The following is an 18,034-nucleotide window of genomic DNA, read 5'->3' as shown; positions in this document are numbered from 1 at the left end:
ACATTATACTCATACATGCACATATTAAACATGACTGAAGTTTCAAAGACATCAGGCTACTGTTTCAAGAGCTTCTTAAGTTATAAATTAATAAAATACAAACAGTGAGAGTATCATCAGCTCCTTTTTATTACTGTGGATTCACCATGTAAGCTGTCACAGTGGCAGCCTTATGTTATAGTAAGCTTAAAGTCATATCAGTGTTGCCAGTTTAATCCAGCAAATTTATATAATGTTTAATTTTGTTCTAAGATCTTTGTGATTTCTGTCTTTTTTTTTTTCTGATATATTATAGGCTCCATAAACCTGATCCAGGCAAAGTCATGGAAGAGAAGGAGTCTGCAGACGAACCTTCATGGAAACAGCAACATGAGGACACTGCCACTACAGAGGAAAAGGTCAGCTTACCAAAATGAAAAATAATGCACTCATAAAACTGTGAAGGTATATAAAAATAAGAAGTGATTCTCATGAGTCGATAGGCAAACCTATAAAAGTGAAATTCTGTGAATTCTTTTCTGGGTTGTGTGTTTTGTGGTCAGGTCTCCATACCCCGGATATGTAAAATAAAGATAATTTTTAAAGTAAAAGGACCACTTTTCAGCCGTGTCTTTCTTGGCTCTAAAGAATCCAAAAGAACCGGATTTAGTAATATCCTATTTCTAGACATCTGCAATTTCTAGTTCCAAAACTCTTTGCTTGGTTTTGTTTTTTCCTGGTCTGGTTTAGTTTAGTTTAGTTTAGTTTGTTTTTGTAAACTTGATTTATAAATCCCTCATCTGGAAAAAATATTATAACGTGACCCAAACTGATTCTCGAAAGTAATCAGATGAAGTAAACACACATACTTCTTCGTGTAAATGCCCACACACGTATCGAACTCTGGAGTTCATTAAAGGAGACCACCGAATTAGCACTGGACTTTAATCTTACACCCAGCTGGCTTTGCAGTCTTACTTCTTTGTGCGTCTCTTCCTAAATCAGCACCCTCTCATCACCTTTGACCTCTTAGCGTCTGCTGTCACAGCTGCTTTTGCTAAGTTATAGCATATTAAAGACATGATCATGCCTCCTCTTTTTGCAGGGAAGAAATTCATGGTCTGGCCTTGGAATTTCTAATATTTTCAAAAAGCTTTGCTTTCTGACACCAGTTTCTCTATCGGAATCTTTTCCTTATATTGCAAAAGACAAAAAACTCTTTCAGATTTGTTGACAATATCCGTATTTGATATGTTGACATTCTTAGAGGGGGGGGGGAGTGAGGCTAAGTCATCGTCATATTTAATGTGACTCACTAACCTTAACGTGGGAGTAGGTCACTGAAAGCAGTGAGTAAGCACTTGAATCTGTCTTTGTGTTGATTGTATTAGGTTGTACAAATATGGAGAAGAGAGGGAGAAAGAAAAATAGATTTTCACTATAAATGCCGAAAAACTGAGAAAGCTGTTAGATTTAAAAGTTGTATTTCTTTTCATATTATAATGGCTGCTAATAAAAATAAATTAAAAAATACCGTTCTGTGTTGTTTCCCCTCTACAGTCTTCCAGTCTCCACTCTGACAGAGCTCTCCCACTCAGCAGAAACAGAGACGCCTCTCCCCCTCCCAGTCCTCCCTGCCAGTCTGCCGCTGTGCTGAAGCGCCAAGACTCGGGGCCTCAAGGCATCAAGGGAATCCTAAAGAAAAGCCGCTCTACTAGTGTGGAGTCAGACCACAGCGACGGCTCCATGCCTGACCGTTTTCCAGCACAACAAAGTAGTGTCACCCTAAGCCACCCTCAGAGTGAAGACAACGAGGAGGAGGTGGAGGTAGAAGAAGAAGAAGAAGAAGAGCAGGAAGAGGTGGAGCAGCAGGAGGAGGAGGAAGAAGAGATGGAAGAAGAGGTTAATGGGGAAAATGGCAAAGAGGATAAGTCATTAACAGATGAGTTCCCAGATGGAGGGTGCATCAGTATCAACAGATATCAGAGGGGGAGCAGCAGCAGTAGCGGTGGAGGGAGCTATGAGGAGATGCGGAGTCCCTCCCCTGATGAGAGCCTGGAGAAGTCCTCCACAATGTCAGAAGATGTCGAGGAGCTCGAGAGCAGTTTGGATGGAAGTCAGAGCTCGTCATTCAAACAGAGGTCAGCATGTGGAGAAACATGATTGAGACAAAAAAAATCAATATCATGCATAAGATGGAAATTTAAACTTCTTTAAAATTACTGAAAGGTTCAGACTTTTAAAGAGAAGCAAAAAGGATTCATGTGTCTTGTTTTCTTTTTAGATTGGCTGAGCTCGGTAGAGAAGGTGAGAAGGACACACCAAAGAAGGCGAGGCCATCTCAGGTGCTCCAGACGTCACTGGCTGACCGCTTCAACCAGCTCCAAGATGCTGAAGGTGCCTGGAAGAAAAAGGTGAGTTTTTACTTACTGAACAAACATGTGATTGCTGGTCGCAAACTTGTTCACTTTGTAAAATTGCACCTCTACAAAACTTTATATTGGTCATTTTTGCTGGAGGCTATTGTGTTGGCAGGGTTGCAGGGCTTTTTCTTCACTGGGAAAAGGGTGGTAATGAGCAAAAACAGCCATATGTTGCAGATTACCATCAGTTTTGTGTAAAGGCAAAGAAAAGACTTGGCTGCGGACACATGTATTCCTTTGCTGAATCAGCTTGTTTGCCTGAATTGCTGCCAAAGAGGTGTGAGGTCAGGAGGGCTTGGCGGTGCAGCGGATATAGGAGTGGCGATGCTAAAGCCAGAGATCCAGGGCTTAGCTAGCCTGCCAGAGAGAATGAAGGACACACCTTTTACCCCTTGTAAAAATAAAATCCTACACCATGACCAAACACCTGCAAGCCTTCCAAGCTTATGCTTCCTTCCTTTGTTGGCTTTTGCACTCTCCTTTCTTCTTCACTTCTCTAAGTTAAAACAATAATTTCCTCCACAGGGTTAGCTTTTTTGTTCTTAACAGACTTTCATTTCTCAGAAATATATATAAACATCCAGATCATACGGTTTTGCACAGGTCAGTGTAAACGGTCTAGTAGATACATGCTAAAGCAACTGTCGTACTTGGCAGTGATGCAAGTTTATGCAGGTTTCTACACGCTCTTCTTTTCTACAAAAACATGACCACCCACACAAAGCAAGTATTCAAGTGGAAACACAAGACTACACCATACAAAAACCAGTCCACTGAAAGTGCTTGTACTGGATGATACTGCACAAGTGAAAAAAATCCAGTGTGTTCTGCATGGACATCCCCAAAACGGTTAAATGGACTCTTAAGATTGAAATGATGTCATATTTCTTTATATTTTTTTATTTTTTTATTTTTGGCTGGGTGTCTGTCAAGATCAGTGTTTTTTCTCGGGGGATTACTGGTTTGGGTTCATCCAAATATGAGCTAACGTTAGAACAAATCCAGGTCTGGAAAAAGCCACTTTATGAGTGAGTGCAAGCAGCCAAAATTTGAGCAAATCCCCAAATACTGAAGCATGATGTCATTTCATATTTGTGTGGTCTTTATTCGTTCTGATAAATCCATGCTAAAGCCATAAAAAAATTTTTTTAGTGTATTTCCAGTGATGGCACAAAAACTGCATCCTCAACACTCGCACGCATGAACGGGTGCCAAGCTGGTGTCTGAAATGTCTCTGGATCGCTTCCTTTACTTCTGTCTGAGGCTTGTGAATTGGAACCTACTGTTTATTGTGGCTGCTACTGTAGAGGTCTGGGAAACCAACTTATGTCACGGATGCAGCTAATACAGGGTTTGACTAAATTACCGGCATTAGTGTCATGTCTGCATTAGCCATGGGGCATTTACTCCCATGTGGAACATGTCTCTCTCATGTGGAAAGGTCATCGGTTTTCATTAGAGCCAGACAAATATTACCAACTGATATTGGCCTATTGCCGATATATCTACGCTGGGGTATGAGTTGTCTGAAATGTAGCAGATGCACAAGCAGTTGTCAGACCCTTCATTAGTTGTACCTTGCCTGTACTGGGTTGGACGCACTTTTTGCCTTCAGAACTGCGTTAATTCTTCTTGGGATTGATTCAAGAAGATGCTTCAAAATTCCTCTGGGATTTTCATCCTTGGCATCACATATTTGCTGCAAGTTCATTGCATCCATGATGCAAATCTCATGTTACACTACATCCCTAAGGTACTCTATCAGTTTGTGATCTGTTGACTTCATACCATTGATCCACCCTGAACCTTTGAGCCAGGATGGATTCATGTTTCCATGGTTTTTACACCGTATTCTGACCCTACCATCCTTTTCATGTCATTCCCTGAGCCTTGAGATGACTGTTTGGGAAAATCACAGCAAATCCCTGTCTGGCACCAACAACCATGCTATGTCCAGATTCACTTAAATCACCTTTCTTCCCCTTTCTGATACTCAGTTTAAACTTGCACACGTCATCTTAAGCATGTATGCATATATAAATGAATTGAGTTGCTGCCATGTGATTGGCTGGTTATTTACATGAACAAGCAGTTGAACATATGCATCTAATAAAGTGTCTAGTGATTCAATTTCAGACAGAGGAAAGCTTTGAGTAAATGGACATGTGCGTTCACATAGTTTGTCCAAAGAATCCTGTCTAATAGATCTGTTTTTTCTCACAGCCTCAAAAATCCAGAATCAGTCAGACTCGAGTTTTCATGTTAAACACTTTCTCTTATCTCATACGCTGCCAAGTTATTTCAGATGTTTTTACTCTTCGGTTACTATGTGGAAGACCAGAAAATGTAACACGCATGGTACAGGCCATGATCGGCTCCAGATGTTTCCTGTTAAGCCTGCTAAGCTGATCTGTACACAGTGGTGCTGTAAAGTGATGCTTTGTTGTAAATTTAATTTAAAGAGGGTCTATTGTGCCTGTTAGTCATAAATTGCAATGAGTGATGGCTACACGTTTCGAGCTAATGGTTAATAACATAAGAAACCAAGCTGTTTTAGGTGTCCTTTACAAAAACATACTGACTCTTGAAGATTGTTTAAAATTGTTTGCTGTATAATCCTTGAAGGCTTGCTAAGTTTTTGGGTTTCATGTTTCAGAGATGACTTAACAAAGAACAGTCTGGCATCCCTCCACAAGCTAACACACTGACAGTGCAGGCCCCACACAGAAACTTAAGTGCATTAACTAGTCATTAGACTTATGTGTGTTGTTCCCAGAAAGTCTATTAGAGAGTCTATTAGCGATCGACAGAGACTCATATGTGCTGTCTCTTAATGCAGCTTTTAAAACAGTCTCAGCTTCACCCACTTTATGCTATAAAAATAATCCTTGTCTTTACTGTTGCCCTTCTTCTTTTCTAATTCTTCTTTTGTTATATTTTTCCTTTCTTCTTCTCCTCTTATATTTTCCCTCCCTTAGTTTCCTCTGTCTTGCTGTGTTCCTATGGCCTCTGTCCTCACATGCAGACTCTTCCCCTTTCTTTGACTTTGGCATCTTTTCCCCACCCCTTCAGGTGAGTGTGCGTGTGTTTGTGTGTGCGTGCACACATACATACAATGCATGGACTTAACTGCTTAACATTTGCTCGTATTTCTCAACTTGTGTCCCGGACAGCCTCTCGCCCTCACCGAGTCCCACTGAGAACTCAGAGCTGTCGACACACTTTCTTTCGCTACATGAATGCGGTCTGCTGAACTACAGGTGGTTGATATCTGTGTTAGTGGTTCGCCCAAAAAGCTGCCCACACTGTACGGTAAAGCGGGGGTGGAAAAGTGGTTTCCTGTGGGGCTTTGAGGTCTTTTCCTCTCCTCCACTCTCTCCGGGGTCCTGTCAGGCCAAGGTATTTCCCTTTTCTGATTGACTCCAGAGGAGCGTGCTAGCTTGAAGGGCTATCGCAATGTGCAAGTGTGTGAGAGTTGTTCCAAGACTTTGTGATTAGGGAGATATTGTTTGTATTATAGCAGGCATGAAATATAATATGGAAGGGGTTGAAGTTGTAGTTTTTGACTGCAAGAAGCAGACTTTACTTAGTCCTGTAGTCCAAAAGTGTGTTATTGGTATGCAGAAATGTTTATTCGGGCTTTCTGGCTCTTGAAGTGATTTTAAGAAAAACACAGAACACCTTGTAGAGTAACTCTCACCCTTTAGTGTGTGAGATGAGCAAAAGAGCAGGAATGTTTTAGAGGGATTTGTCTGTTAGAGTAGAAAAGCTCTTTATTAGCCTATCCAGGTGTCTGTGCATTCCAGCATGGTTCAGTCTTAATTCTTTGAGCTTTTGTCTCATGTAAGGCAAATATTTGAGCACATATGGCAGCACATTCGATATGAAAGCACAAAATAAAGTTCAGGTTGAAATGGCGAGACGCGGAAGGAGAGAGAGAACGTGCGATTTGATTTGGTGGATAATTGTTTGAGCATGTCAGCATGCTTTTTTTTCCCCCTTCGTTTTTCCATTTTCTCATACACAGTAAAAAAAGCACATTTATTATATTTCAGTGTGCTAAATATAGCAGAGGCCAAAGATATGTTTTATCTCTAATATTGTTAAATATGAGACTGGATGTGCTCTATAGATGTGCGATTTATTGGCTGATCAAAAATGATTTTTCTTGATTCACAAAAGGATTATTTTTTCCTACTAAGTGATGTCTGAAGGTAATGAGATAATGCCCGATGGATTGTTCTTGGAGTGTGCTGATCTGACCTTGGGTCTCCAACTTTGTGCCTGTTGGAGCATCAACAAAAGTCTGTTATCTCATATGAAACACTGAACAGGACCTCGCTGTCTTATCTACATGGGAGAGAAGCTGTAAATCCAAGTATTTAAAAAGAAAATGGAGGATTAACTGGATGACTGCACTTTGTTGATCTCTGATTTCTGTTTTATGTTACCTAAAAACATAATTGTCTCCTAACTGACTGGCTTGACGTGGTGCTTGAGTGTAAACCTGCCCTCACAGAGATTTGTGTCTGCATACGTTTTCTTTTAACTGTACTTAGCAATTTGCAACAACAACTGTAGAGAGACCTAATGGTACATTTATGGTACATAATAAAGTTTAAATTGCTATTAGACGTTTACTCATGGATGCCTTGAAGGATGATATGACTTGGTGTGATTAAGGAGGATGCGAGGGATAGGAACAGATGGAGGAAGATGATCTGCTTTGGCGAAACATCTGGAAGAAGAAGATGGTAGTTTTTTCAAATTGTTTTGCCAAATGATTTCGTGTCACTTCAGTGTTAGAAAAATAATGAAAACGACAATAAACTGCACCGACAGCTTGTTTTGAACCTCTGTTAATCCCAAATTTAGCTAAATATGTTTTTCTCTTTAAAGCTGCCTCTAGCATCTGTAAGAGTTTAAGGTTTCTGAGCTTACAGTAAAAATGAGGCGATGAGTTATAGAGTAAGAGTCAACAGATCACACAGATCGTTACTCATCTGCCGAGAACATTCCAGCTGTTTGGTGTGGGGAATCCCAAACATTAGCTTTCATCCTGCGCTGCTTAAATGCTGTACGTACAGCTTGCATGCATAAATGAATGTAAAATCTAATCGTGTAGACCTTTTTTATGACCTTTCATGCTTGGTTAGCAGTTAATTCTGTTTTTTGTTTTTTTTGTTTTTTTAAATCTGTGCAGTCACTGACTAAGCTGTGTGTAATCAACTGCAAAAACTAAGGCACACATTGCGCACGGTGTGACTTACTAATTAGACAGCAATGGGAAAAGTGTGACAGAAACAACCTAAATATTTCAGACTGGAAAATCATTAATTACCGCAACACAGTTCCTGGGCTGTAGGGAGGCCAGTAAACTACTGCCGATTCCCTTTTAATGGTCGAGTTCAGGTGCAAAAATGGCAGCAGGAGTAAATCACAGAAGAAACGGTGTGCTGAATAATGGGTGAGAGATGGATTTGAAAAAGAAAAAAAGGTCTTGGTTTTTGTTGCCAGTATTAAATTTTCCTAACTCGCTGACAGAGTAATATTTGCCTGTATGAGTGTTTCACTCTCCTTCCTTCACCCTCATCAGAGTCTCTGTTTTCCTGATGCAACACTTTTTTCTCTCTCATAGTTACTGCACCAAGTTTTCATGTGTGTCTGCTCTTGTGTACACAGTTTATCAGAGTGTAAGCCTTAACAGATTTGCATTCAAACACACACACAAACAAACACAAAGCTGAAAGTGTTTGAATGTTTCAACAGAAATCCAACGTAGATGTGGAGCCCAAAATGTCGCTGGCAGACAGGATGAAAATTCTCAAGGAGAAGGAGGAGCAGTGGAAATGCAAAGGCAAAGGAGCGGCCAACGACTCAAACCAGTTCACTGTGGCTGGACGCATGGCCAAGAAAGGTGAGACTATACTCTGGGCTTTAGTTGGCCTGAATAAGCTCATTGTTTTCCACTGACAACAATCCTAATAACTGCAGCCCTTATAACATTATACACAGAAATCCAACCCTCCCAACAGACGCAGACGACCTATATTTGATTACACAAAGCGTACTACTTTGAATAGGACGTTTCCAAGCCGTCGGGTTGAATGCACTCGTTGTAAAGTAGATACAAATATCTCTGTAGTCCAGACAGTCACAAAAAACCAAACATTTGAATTTAAAGACCAAAAAAGAAACAAACAAATAACCAATACTGAAACGTTTTATTTTTTTTGCAAGGTCTCGTGTCAGGAGTAGAAGAGTCACCCATTCGAGCTCTGAAGAAGGCTAATGCAACACCCGTCAAACCTCTTGAAGGTCTGTAAATCTTTCTAATACCTCACTGAAAGGTCTTTTAAAAGTATATTCATGATTAAATATGGCTCAAACTGCCACTTAATTACAGATGAAAAAGATAGTTGGAAAATCCACTGAAAAGTAAATGAGTTTTTCTCTGCTGTACAGAAATCTCCACTCGATCTGATGTCAAGGTGGAAGGAGATAAACGGCTCGACAAGCTGGAGTCCTTCCTAGACAAGCTCCACAATAAAGGTACACTTTCTCTGCTTCTGATTATTGTACACAGTATTGAATTTGATGATGTATTGCACAATCGTATAGTACACGATTATACCGAGTCGGTAAAAATGTGTCATTCCAAAGTTAAAATCTAGAGCTGTAGTTAAACCCACTGAAATAAAGCTGAAAGTCTGCATTTCAATCATATCTTGAATGTTTGATTTAAAATCCACTGCTGATCGTTTGCTGAGGCAAAACTACAAAAATTGTGTCTTTGCCAAAAAACAAACAAACCTGATTTTGACCACTTCAACATGTGGAGGCAACATACAGGAACATATTTTTAAGCATTTAAGAATCACGCAGAGCAACTGCCAACACAAATGTTTGGGCCACCATGTGGATTAGTGGAAACGATGAGATTGGCAGAACATTTGTTTTTCAGATTAAATTAAGATTTTGGAGCTTTTTTTTACTTTAAGGAATTTAAACAAAAAAAAAAAAAAGCAAAAATAAATGAATGCACAAGTAAAATTGCAGAATTGTTATTTTTCCTTCTATTCATCTATTTTTTTGCCCTGTTTATTATTTTTTTAAGTAAATTTTTATCCCTGTGCAGTTTAGTAAGCTCTTCTCTGTTTCATCCTATTAATATAATACACACTAATTTAATAACATTAAAAAAAGTTGACTTTCAATTAGTGTAAGCATTTGAGCTATAGACATCACAGGACATCCATCACCACATGTGACCTTTGACCTGTAAAATGCCAGAAATGTTATGCACAAAAAGTCTTTGTAGCACTTCCTTTTCCATCTTTTCTTCTTGCCGATGTTATGGCTTGTGGGCGCAGGTGTGAGCAAAAGCAAGACATCCACCATCGAGGTGACAGCAGAGATGGAGAAAGAAGTGATGAAGCTGGACGACGAAGAGACGTTCGGCAACTTCTACAGATCCGTCTCGCCCTCAGCAATCCAGGACACCGGCGTGGTGGTGACTGAGGAAGACCTAAGCCAGATCCCGACTGAGTCGCCAAAGTAAGTTTGTAATAAACATAAATGGGTTTTTTGTCCTTTGTTTTTTAGTATTATAATATTTTTAAGTCTTAAACTTTGTCATCAGGCTCACTTCAGCAGTAGCAGAGCACAAGCGAGCGGTGCGACCAGCCAGAAGGAACCAAGGCTCCAGGAACCCTCTGCGAGCTTTAGCTGCCCGCAATGACATCAGGCAGGTCTACACCGAGCAGAGGCTTAACGTAGCCACCGTGGAGACCAAGAGGATCCAAGTGGAGAGGAGTAAGTGCTCAAACTTTCCTACTGTAGCAGTGCTTACAGTATATTCTCACCCAAGATAGCCAGAAAGTCTTGGATAGCTTTAAAGGAGCACAAAAAGGGTTATTTCTAAAAAAGAAAAAAATCACATTAAAGTCAGTGAATTATTTTATACAGGAAATATGTCTGGAGAGTGAATTTCTTGTTTGTGTCGTGAATCAGCCGTAACGTAAACACACTGTATGTAAGAAGAAAATATGAAAATGATGTTCAGGTAAAGCTGTGGGGCTGTTGCCAGCCGGTTATTGTATCATATTAGTGTGATGTTTGCTTGAACAAGTATTCTACTCTGCTGACTGACCACAGTGACGTCTTCACAGTTTACAAAAGAGGAAGTGAGCACCACAGCTACGTGTGCTGTGTGCTAGTATAGCTCACATGAAAGAAATAATTAAAGTGTGTCTCGTCTCTTTGTTTATGAAGAATTAGAAAAAGGAACAGAAAATCATCAAAACCTCAAAACAGTTTAATATTTCAAGAGCTGATGTGTAACTGAGTCCCTGTTCTTGTTTTCTCACCTGTCCAGTGGCAAAACACTCGAACCTGGCTGACGTTGCCTTGGCCGGTCTGGCCAGCAAGGAAAACTTTCGCAAGGTGAACCTGCGAAGTGTGAAGTCCACTGATGTTGTGACCAATAACAGTGCAGTTCCTTTCAATAAGCTCATGCTTATCCGCATCAAAGGTGAGGAAACACGAGGGGATTAACTCTTTCTATGATTACGTGTTGAATATTGAAGCGATCAAAGGTTCAGTAAAATGTTTCTTGTTTCATTTCTTAAAAATATTTGGTAAATCAACTTCTTTTTTTCCACAGTTTAAATCCCTTTAATGTTTCAAATAAGTAAAAGGTCTTTTTTTGTTACTTTGTGAAGGCCGGAGGCACGTCCAGGTTCGGTTGGTGGAGCCCACAGCTCAGTCTCTAAACAGTGGTGACTGCTTTCTTCTGATAACACCAAAGCACTGCTACATGTGGAGTGGAGAGTTCGCCAATGTCATTGAGAAAGCAAAGGTAGTGAACCTCACACACTCAATCAGCACCCTAATGACCACATTTGAAAAAACAAAGAGATTCAGAGCAGATAATGTTGTGCATTGACGGGCTGTTTCCATCATGAACTGCAGGATCAAGTTTGATGTTTGATATATTCAGAGTTGAAACAAACGGATTATAAAAGGCTTTAACTATACCTACCAAAGGGACACTGTCCCGTGGGAGGTGATCTCTGCTGCTCTCGTGTTTATTGCATTGTGTAATGTATGAAAGCTTGTTTCTGCCACTGAAATCAAAAAAGCTTGTCAGACGTTCATGTTATGTGAACTTTTTCAGTTATTATATGTCAGTATCTTCACGTGAAAAATGAGTTTAACAAATTTGTCTGTGAAGATCCTGAGGTCTCAACCAAAAATCTTAAAATCCATGAAACCAAAATAAGGTCTCTGACATAAAGACGTCTTTACACTGTTTGATCTGTGACTCAAACAATCATCACACCAAAGAGATGCAACAGAGAACCACTTTGGTTTTAGGAGTTCAACCTAAAACATGTTTGTTTCCAAATGTAAAATATTGAACATAAAAACATAAAATATATAAACAGGGATACGTTGAACCCTCAAACATATACAGGTAAGTAGACAATGGTGTCAGTGTTTATATCAGCTGAATTTCATCAGTAGATCAAAGGCTGTGCCTGAGCTGGAGAGCTGACACTACAGGGTGACGGATTCTTGTGGTTAGAGAATTGCTGAATTAATAAGACACCGGCTGAGACAGGTTCAGATGATTCCTCCACCTCTATTTCATCATTTCTTTTCTCACTACTGGGAATACTTGATTTGGTTGGGTGAGGGCCCTGTCTGAGTAGGGCCTGCAGAATGTGGGACAGCCACAAGTGTTGCCTGTGCTATTCTCACACAAGTTAGCATAGTGTAGCTGCTTTGTGTTCTCATTTTCACAAAGTCCGATCACTACAGATGGATTAAATGAGCTAATATGTGTCTGCTCTTACACATTTAGAAAAAAATGTGACTGCTGTGTATTTGCTGTAACGTGTGCTTTGTGTGGACAGACGTCGGAGATGGCGGCGTTCGTTCAGGCTAAGAGGGACCTCGGCTGTAAGGCCCCTCAGGTGACGGTGCTGGAGGAGGGCATCAACACTGAGAGCAGATGGGCCAAAGAGTTCTGGACCCTGCTGGGTGGAAAGACCAAATACAGAGGTACGTGCACACATTTTCATAAGTAAACACCAACACAGTCTCTGACATCTGTATCTCTAATAATACTGACTAGTACCAGTAGATATTCTGTCAAACTCTCCTTAGAGCACTTCTCTTATCCTCTTGAAGGATTATCTGTCTAACCACTGAGCCCCCACTCCACCACACACATGTGCTTACCCTGTTTTTGATTGTAGGGGCGGGAGAGCCAGAGGAGGATGAGCTGTACGAGAGTGGCGTGGTGGACTCTAATGGCGTGTACAGACTCCAGGGAGACAAGCTGGTGCCTCACGAAGACGCCTGGGCCTCTATCCCAAGTGTGTCCTTGCTCGACTCTAAAGAGGTGATGTCACTCATATGTCTGGGAAGTTCTGATAAGTGGAATAGAAACTCAGTCCATTTCATTCTCCTACAAGCCTTAAGTCTTTAAAAGCTTACAGGAAGCTGAAGATCTTTAGGACACGTCCATAAAAGTCAAGACAGAGATTTCAGTAAACACTTAACCAACGTCTCTCTCTCCTCCTTCCTCTTGCTGCTGTTGTCTCACACCAGGTGTTGGTGTTTGATTTTGGCAGCGAAGTGTACGTGTGGCACGGGAAAGATGTGCCCTTGAGCGACAGAAAAGTGGCCGTCAAACTAGGCAAACAGCTCTACAGCGGCAGCTACGATTACAGCCACTGCAGAGTCAACCCGCTGGATGCTTCCTGCACAGACCAGAACACGCCTCAGTGAGTGTGACATGTTAATCCTGTATTCTGTCCTCTGTGGGGTGCTTTTTAAATGCATGATGTGGTCATCTCACATTTAAAGCAGCTATAAATGGTTTAAGAAGTTTGGAGCTTCAGCAGCACACGTAGTTTAAAGAACAGCTTTATTGTTTGGTTAAGTAATAAAGCTGTTCTTTAAACTGCATGCGCAGCTGGAGCTTCAACCTCTTCAGACTCTTGTTCTTCTCTATGCACTTTGGAAGTAGGTGAAGTTGTGCCAGAAACCTCTATTGTCTGTTCAAGCGGAGACCTATGTTAGATTTTTAGTTATATTGCAGCCCCTAGTGGTCTCACTGTGCATGTACAGCCACACAGAGAAGACACTAAAAATACTAAAGGTAACTTTCATGTGTGTGACATGTAGGAAAGGGGAAGGTCGTCCGAGCTGGGCTCTGTTTGGTCGTTTGTCAGAGCACAATGAGACGTCCCTGTTCAGAGAGAAGTTCCTGGACTGGGCTGAGAGGAAGAAAGAGGAAGCGGCTCAAGCTGAGGAAGTTAAGGTAGAGGAGATTTGTTTTGTTTGTTTGGGTTTGTTTTTTTGTTGTTTGTTTTTTAAAGTAACAAATTTAAAGCTAATTAAAAGTGTCCTGGTTTGCTCAGAGCCCAGTCCACTCCACTGTGCGCGCCCCACTTGACTTGGAGCTCCACCCATGTGACGCTAAAGATCTGCTGAACAATGAGCCGGAGCCGGTGAAGACCATTCTGGAGGGCATCAATGTCCAGCGGGGTCACGGCCTGGTGAGGACGGAGGATGGGAGGCAGGCAGAGTTAGCAACCGTGGCCGTAGAGGCGTGGCACATAAGAGAGCACGGAGAGGAGGAAGTGCCTGAGGAAAGCCTGGGCCAGCTGCACGAGGGCGACGCCTACATCATCCGCTGGAAGTACTCTGTCACCACGCTCGGTGAGTCACATTTTGGCACAGCCTCAGAATAAATAGTGGAAGAAGATGCGAGCAAAAATAATAATAATAAATTTGTGTGGCTTCACATGCTTACCATGTTGGCACACATTCATCAGAACAGCATGTGAAGAAAAGCTGACTGTTATGTCACTGAAAGCCTGAACCGAATAAGCAGAAGGTTTTCTGTGCTCTGTTCTTCCAGTGGGGAAGCGGCAGAAACCTGGGGAGCTGAGCGCTGGAGGTCCTGGGAGAGAGAGGGCTGCGTATTTTTTCTGGCAGGGCCGCCACTCCAGCGCCAGTGAGAAAGGAACCTCCGCTCTCATGACGGTGGAGCTCGGAAGCCACAGGGGGTCACAGGTGAGTCACAGATGCACCAAAAATAACCACAATAAGTGTTAGAATCACAATCCCTGCTTGTTGAAAGTAAATTTAGATCCAGCTTTGTTCACCTTTTTCTTTGCGGGTGGCTCTCCAGGTGTTGGTGACTCAGGGAAAAGAACCTCCTTGCTTCCTGCAGCTCTTCCAGGGAGGTCTGATCATCCATAAGGGCAGCAGAGAGAACAACACCAACAACACAGGTAACCAAAAAAATGTCATGTTGAAACTTTGACTTGTTGTAAAAGATTAAAGCCTCACAATACTTCATAAACCGAATGAATTATTTAGGTGGTTCTGGTAGAAAACATGAAAGCATGCCACGTCTGTTTCACCTCTGCAGAAGCCTGGAGGTTGTTTTGTGTCCGTGGTGAGGCAGAGTCAGAGGCCTTGCTGGTGGAGGTGGACTGCCAGCATAGCAGTCTGCGCTCTCGTGGCAGCCTGGTGTTGCTTAATGCTGAGAAAGGCCAGCTCTACTTGTGGCACGGCTGCAAAGCTCATGCAAGCGCCAAGCAGGTGGCCAAAAGAGCAGTGGACAAACTAACCCAGAGGTAAGGCACAGGATGTGTAAATGTATGAATGGATGTTTGGCTGCGGCTGCGGATCAACACGTGTCTGTGTCTTCAAGGCATCCGTCAGAGTTAGGCCTGAGCCTCAGCAGCAGCGTGAGAGTGGAGGAGGTGGAGGAAGGATCTGAACCTGCGGAGTTTGTGAAGGCTCTGGGTCTGAAAGACAAGAAGGCCTACGACTGTATGCTGGATGGTACGGCCCAACATGCGCTGCTTAGCAACTATCCAGGTGTTTAGCAGAATGTAGATATGTAGATAGAGAGATAATGTGTGTGTGTGTGTGTGTGTGTGTGTGTGTGTGTGTGTGTGTGTGTGTGTGTGTGTGTGTGTGTGTGTGTGTGTGTGTGTGTGTGTTGCAGATCCAGGAAAGTACAACCACACACCGCGGCTCTTCAGCTTAAGTGCGAGCTCCGGGGTGTTTGAAGGGGAGGAGGTGCTGTATCCCGCCAGGGTAGCAGAAGGAGTCATGGCGATGCCTTTCCTGCAGGAGAACCTCTACGCAGCACAACAACCAGGTAACACAAGCTGCGAGCAATGTCGCATTTCAGTTATTTCTACATTTCAGTTCTTAAAGAAAGTTTAAAGTTAGCGAAGCAAGTTCAGGCTTATCTTCAGCAAACATCTACAGATATGAAGAAAGATGGAATCAAGAGGAACGCCTGCTTATGCCACATGCATCACAAATATTTTGCAACAGTTCAAACGCAACACAAAAGTTCAATGTAATCATGTTATGGCTTGCTATCTTATCACATCACTATTTCTTCTTCAGCCTTGTTTCTGCTCGACAACCGTATGGAGGTGTATCTGTGGCAGGGCTGGCAGCCTGAAGACACACAGTGCACCGGATCTGCGAAAATGCGCTGGGACAGCGAGAGGAAGTGCGCCATGGAAACTGTGCTGCAGTACTGCAAAGGTCAGAGGTCACACACAAGCTTTTTGAACATTTTATTTAAAGTTTTGCAATATTCTTCACAAATACTTCATCATCATTTTTAAATATAAGAAAAGAAGAGAAATCAAAGAGAGAGGCCATAAAAATCTTCAGATCACAGATTTCACTTTAACAGTCGAGTCATGCAGGAATGATTTTCGTAGTAACGTGTTTGTCTGAGTAATGTTGTTCTTATGTAAAGTCTCTAATATTCTGTACTTAAATGTCCGGTCTCTTTTTTGGCTTATGTTTTCCTTCTGTTTTTCAATACAACATTGACCTACAGAGAAGAATCCTCGGCGCCCCCCTCTGGCCTATTTGATCCTAGCAGGCTGTGAACCCCTGACCTTCACCAACATCTTCCCATACTGGGAGAAGGACCCCAATATCGCTTCAAAGGTGGGTGATGGCTTGTCTTTTACTGCAGTCTGTCTTATGAAGTGTTGGTGTCAGGGAGCTGTCACAGCTTGAACTGGAGATTATTTTGTCCTAAGCATCGCAGCAAGAGTGCAGTGCTGTTTTCTATCCTTTTATTCAGGTGTTATGTTTGATTAAATGTGTTGCAAAAAGACAGAGTTTGAGCTTAAATGTGGAAAAAAATAGAAAGTAGAGTATTTCTGCCTCTGTGTTCGCAGGCTGGGCTCTCCAAAAAAGTGATCTTGGTGAAAGAGGCCCTGTCCAAGCTCAGTAAGCAGCAGTACTCCATCGAGGAGCTGACCAGGAAACCGCTGCCAGAGGGAGTGGACCCTCTGCGTCTGGAGGATTACCTCTCAGACCAGGACTTCAAGGTAGGACTCGCTCCGTGGCCATTAGAATTATTTGTTACATTTAAATTCAGTAAATAAAGAAAAATGTTATAAATGCCGACATTTATTTTTCCGCTCACTTTTAATGTTTTATAGAAACTTCTTGAGATGAGTCGCGTTGAGTTCAACGCTCTGCCAAACTGGAAGCAAAAGAATCTGAAGAAAAGCAAGGGTCTGTTTTAAAACCGCATCGTTTTCTTCACGCATCTGTTGGGTCTTTTTTATTTTTAACGTGTTTTATTAAAAACAAACAGGCCTCATTTTGTAGAAAGACTTAGGAAAAGCAAATGTACAATTTTGTTCAAATGTTGATCTATTTTTAAAAAACAGTGCCATTTTCCCCCTTTATCAGTGAAATATTCTAGCCTATGTGCAATTGCTAACCTTTTTTTTTTTTTTAACCCTTGTATGGTGTTCGGGTCTGTGAGACCCGTGTTCAGTTTTTTTCAAAAGAAAAATTAAACAATTAATTATTTTTTTCACGTGTAAATGTGTTGTGTCTTTCCACTCACTCCACTTGATTATAACTGATTTATTTATAACATTTTATATAAAAGAAAAACGAGAAGCACATTAATTCATAAATGTGATCTAACAAAGGTAAAGGGAAAAAATTAACCATGTTTGCTGTTCATATGTCTTGTAATTGGGATGAAGTAAACATCTGTTGAGTAATTTAACATAAAATTGTTTGATAGTGTTAATTTGGAAAGCCAAAACTCTAGCGGGTCCACCAGACCCATGAACACTGGCTGAGTAACAAAAATACGAACACCACACAAGGGTTAATAGAAATGTTTTGTTTTACATTTATCCTCATATTATAAATATGTAATATACCATAAATGTTTTTTATCAGTTTTATTTCTCATTTAAAACTGTGTTTGTTTATGAAAAAATGCCTGTGGTCTTTATACTTTGGGAATTTTATTTACTCCTTTTCTTTCTTTCTTTTTTTTTTTTTTTTTGAAATGCGTCATGGAAAAGCCACCTCTGTGTTAAGAAAAACAATTGCACAGCAGAAATATGACATATCGACATATTTTGAGAACAGAGGAAGAAAAATTGAAGGTCTGTGCACAATTCCTGTAATCTATGATTCTCTGCTGCTCTTTAACCAGAGTGTTGATACAGACGTCTGATTCACACACAGAAAAATATTCAGTTTTTAGCATTTTTAAATTTGTGCAGACGCATGAGCAACAAAGCAAT

The 18,034-nt window shown here is 41.3% G+C and overlaps 1 protein-coding gene across 3 annotated transcripts in view; it reads left to right on the top strand.

The window, feature by feature from the left end:
• LOC113019377 (supervillin-like) overlaps positions 1-17,249 on the top strand; it is a 46,075-nt gene extending 28,826 nt beyond the window's left edge. For all 3 annotated transcript variants that reach the window (XM_026163057.1, XM_026163056.1, XM_026163059.1), the window contains 24 exons: positions 296-398; positions 1,540-2,120; positions 2,264-2,393; positions 8,172-8,319; positions 8,643-8,720; positions 8,868-8,954; positions 9,776-9,959; positions 10,045-10,217; positions 10,780-10,935; positions 11,126-11,262; positions 12,323-12,470; positions 12,668-12,813; positions 13,023-13,198; positions 13,602-13,737; positions 13,838-14,138; positions 14,341-14,495; positions 14,614-14,716; positions 14,857-15,064; positions 15,142-15,275; positions 15,442-15,597; positions 15,855-15,998; positions 16,303-16,415; positions 16,652-16,804; positions 16,919-17,249. In XM_026163057.1, coding sequence (XP_026018842.1) covers positions 296-398; positions 1,540-2,120; positions 2,264-2,393; positions 8,172-8,319; positions 8,643-8,720; positions 8,868-8,954; positions 9,776-9,959; positions 10,045-10,217; positions 10,780-10,935; positions 11,126-11,262; positions 12,323-12,470; positions 12,668-12,813; positions 13,023-13,198; positions 13,602-13,737; positions 13,838-14,138; positions 14,341-14,495; positions 14,614-14,716; positions 14,857-15,064; positions 15,142-15,275; positions 15,442-15,597; positions 15,855-15,998; positions 16,303-16,415; positions 16,652-16,804; positions 16,919-17,005 — 3,937 coding nt within the window. In that variant the 3' untranslated portion in view covers positions 17,006-17,249. The remainder of the gene's footprint in view (positions 1-295; positions 399-1,539; positions 2,121-2,263; positions 2,394-8,171; positions 8,320-8,642; positions 8,721-8,867; positions 8,955-9,775; positions 9,960-10,044; positions 10,218-10,779; positions 10,936-11,125; positions 11,263-12,322; positions 12,471-12,667; positions 12,814-13,022; positions 13,199-13,601; positions 13,738-13,837; positions 14,139-14,340; positions 14,496-14,613; positions 14,717-14,856; positions 15,065-15,141; positions 15,276-15,441; positions 15,598-15,854; positions 15,999-16,302; positions 16,416-16,651; positions 16,805-16,918) is intronic.
• Positions 17,250-18,034: the final 785 nt, after the last annotated feature.

The sequence above is a fragment of the Astatotilapia calliptera genome, chromosome 3 (assembly GCF_900246225.1).
Source record: "Astatotilapia calliptera chromosome 3, fAstCal1.2, whole genome shotgun sequence".
NCBI lineage: Eukaryota > Metazoa > Chordata > Actinopteri > Cichliformes > Cichlidae > Astatotilapia > Astatotilapia calliptera.
This window is presented reverse-complemented; position numbering and strand designations above follow the sequence as displayed.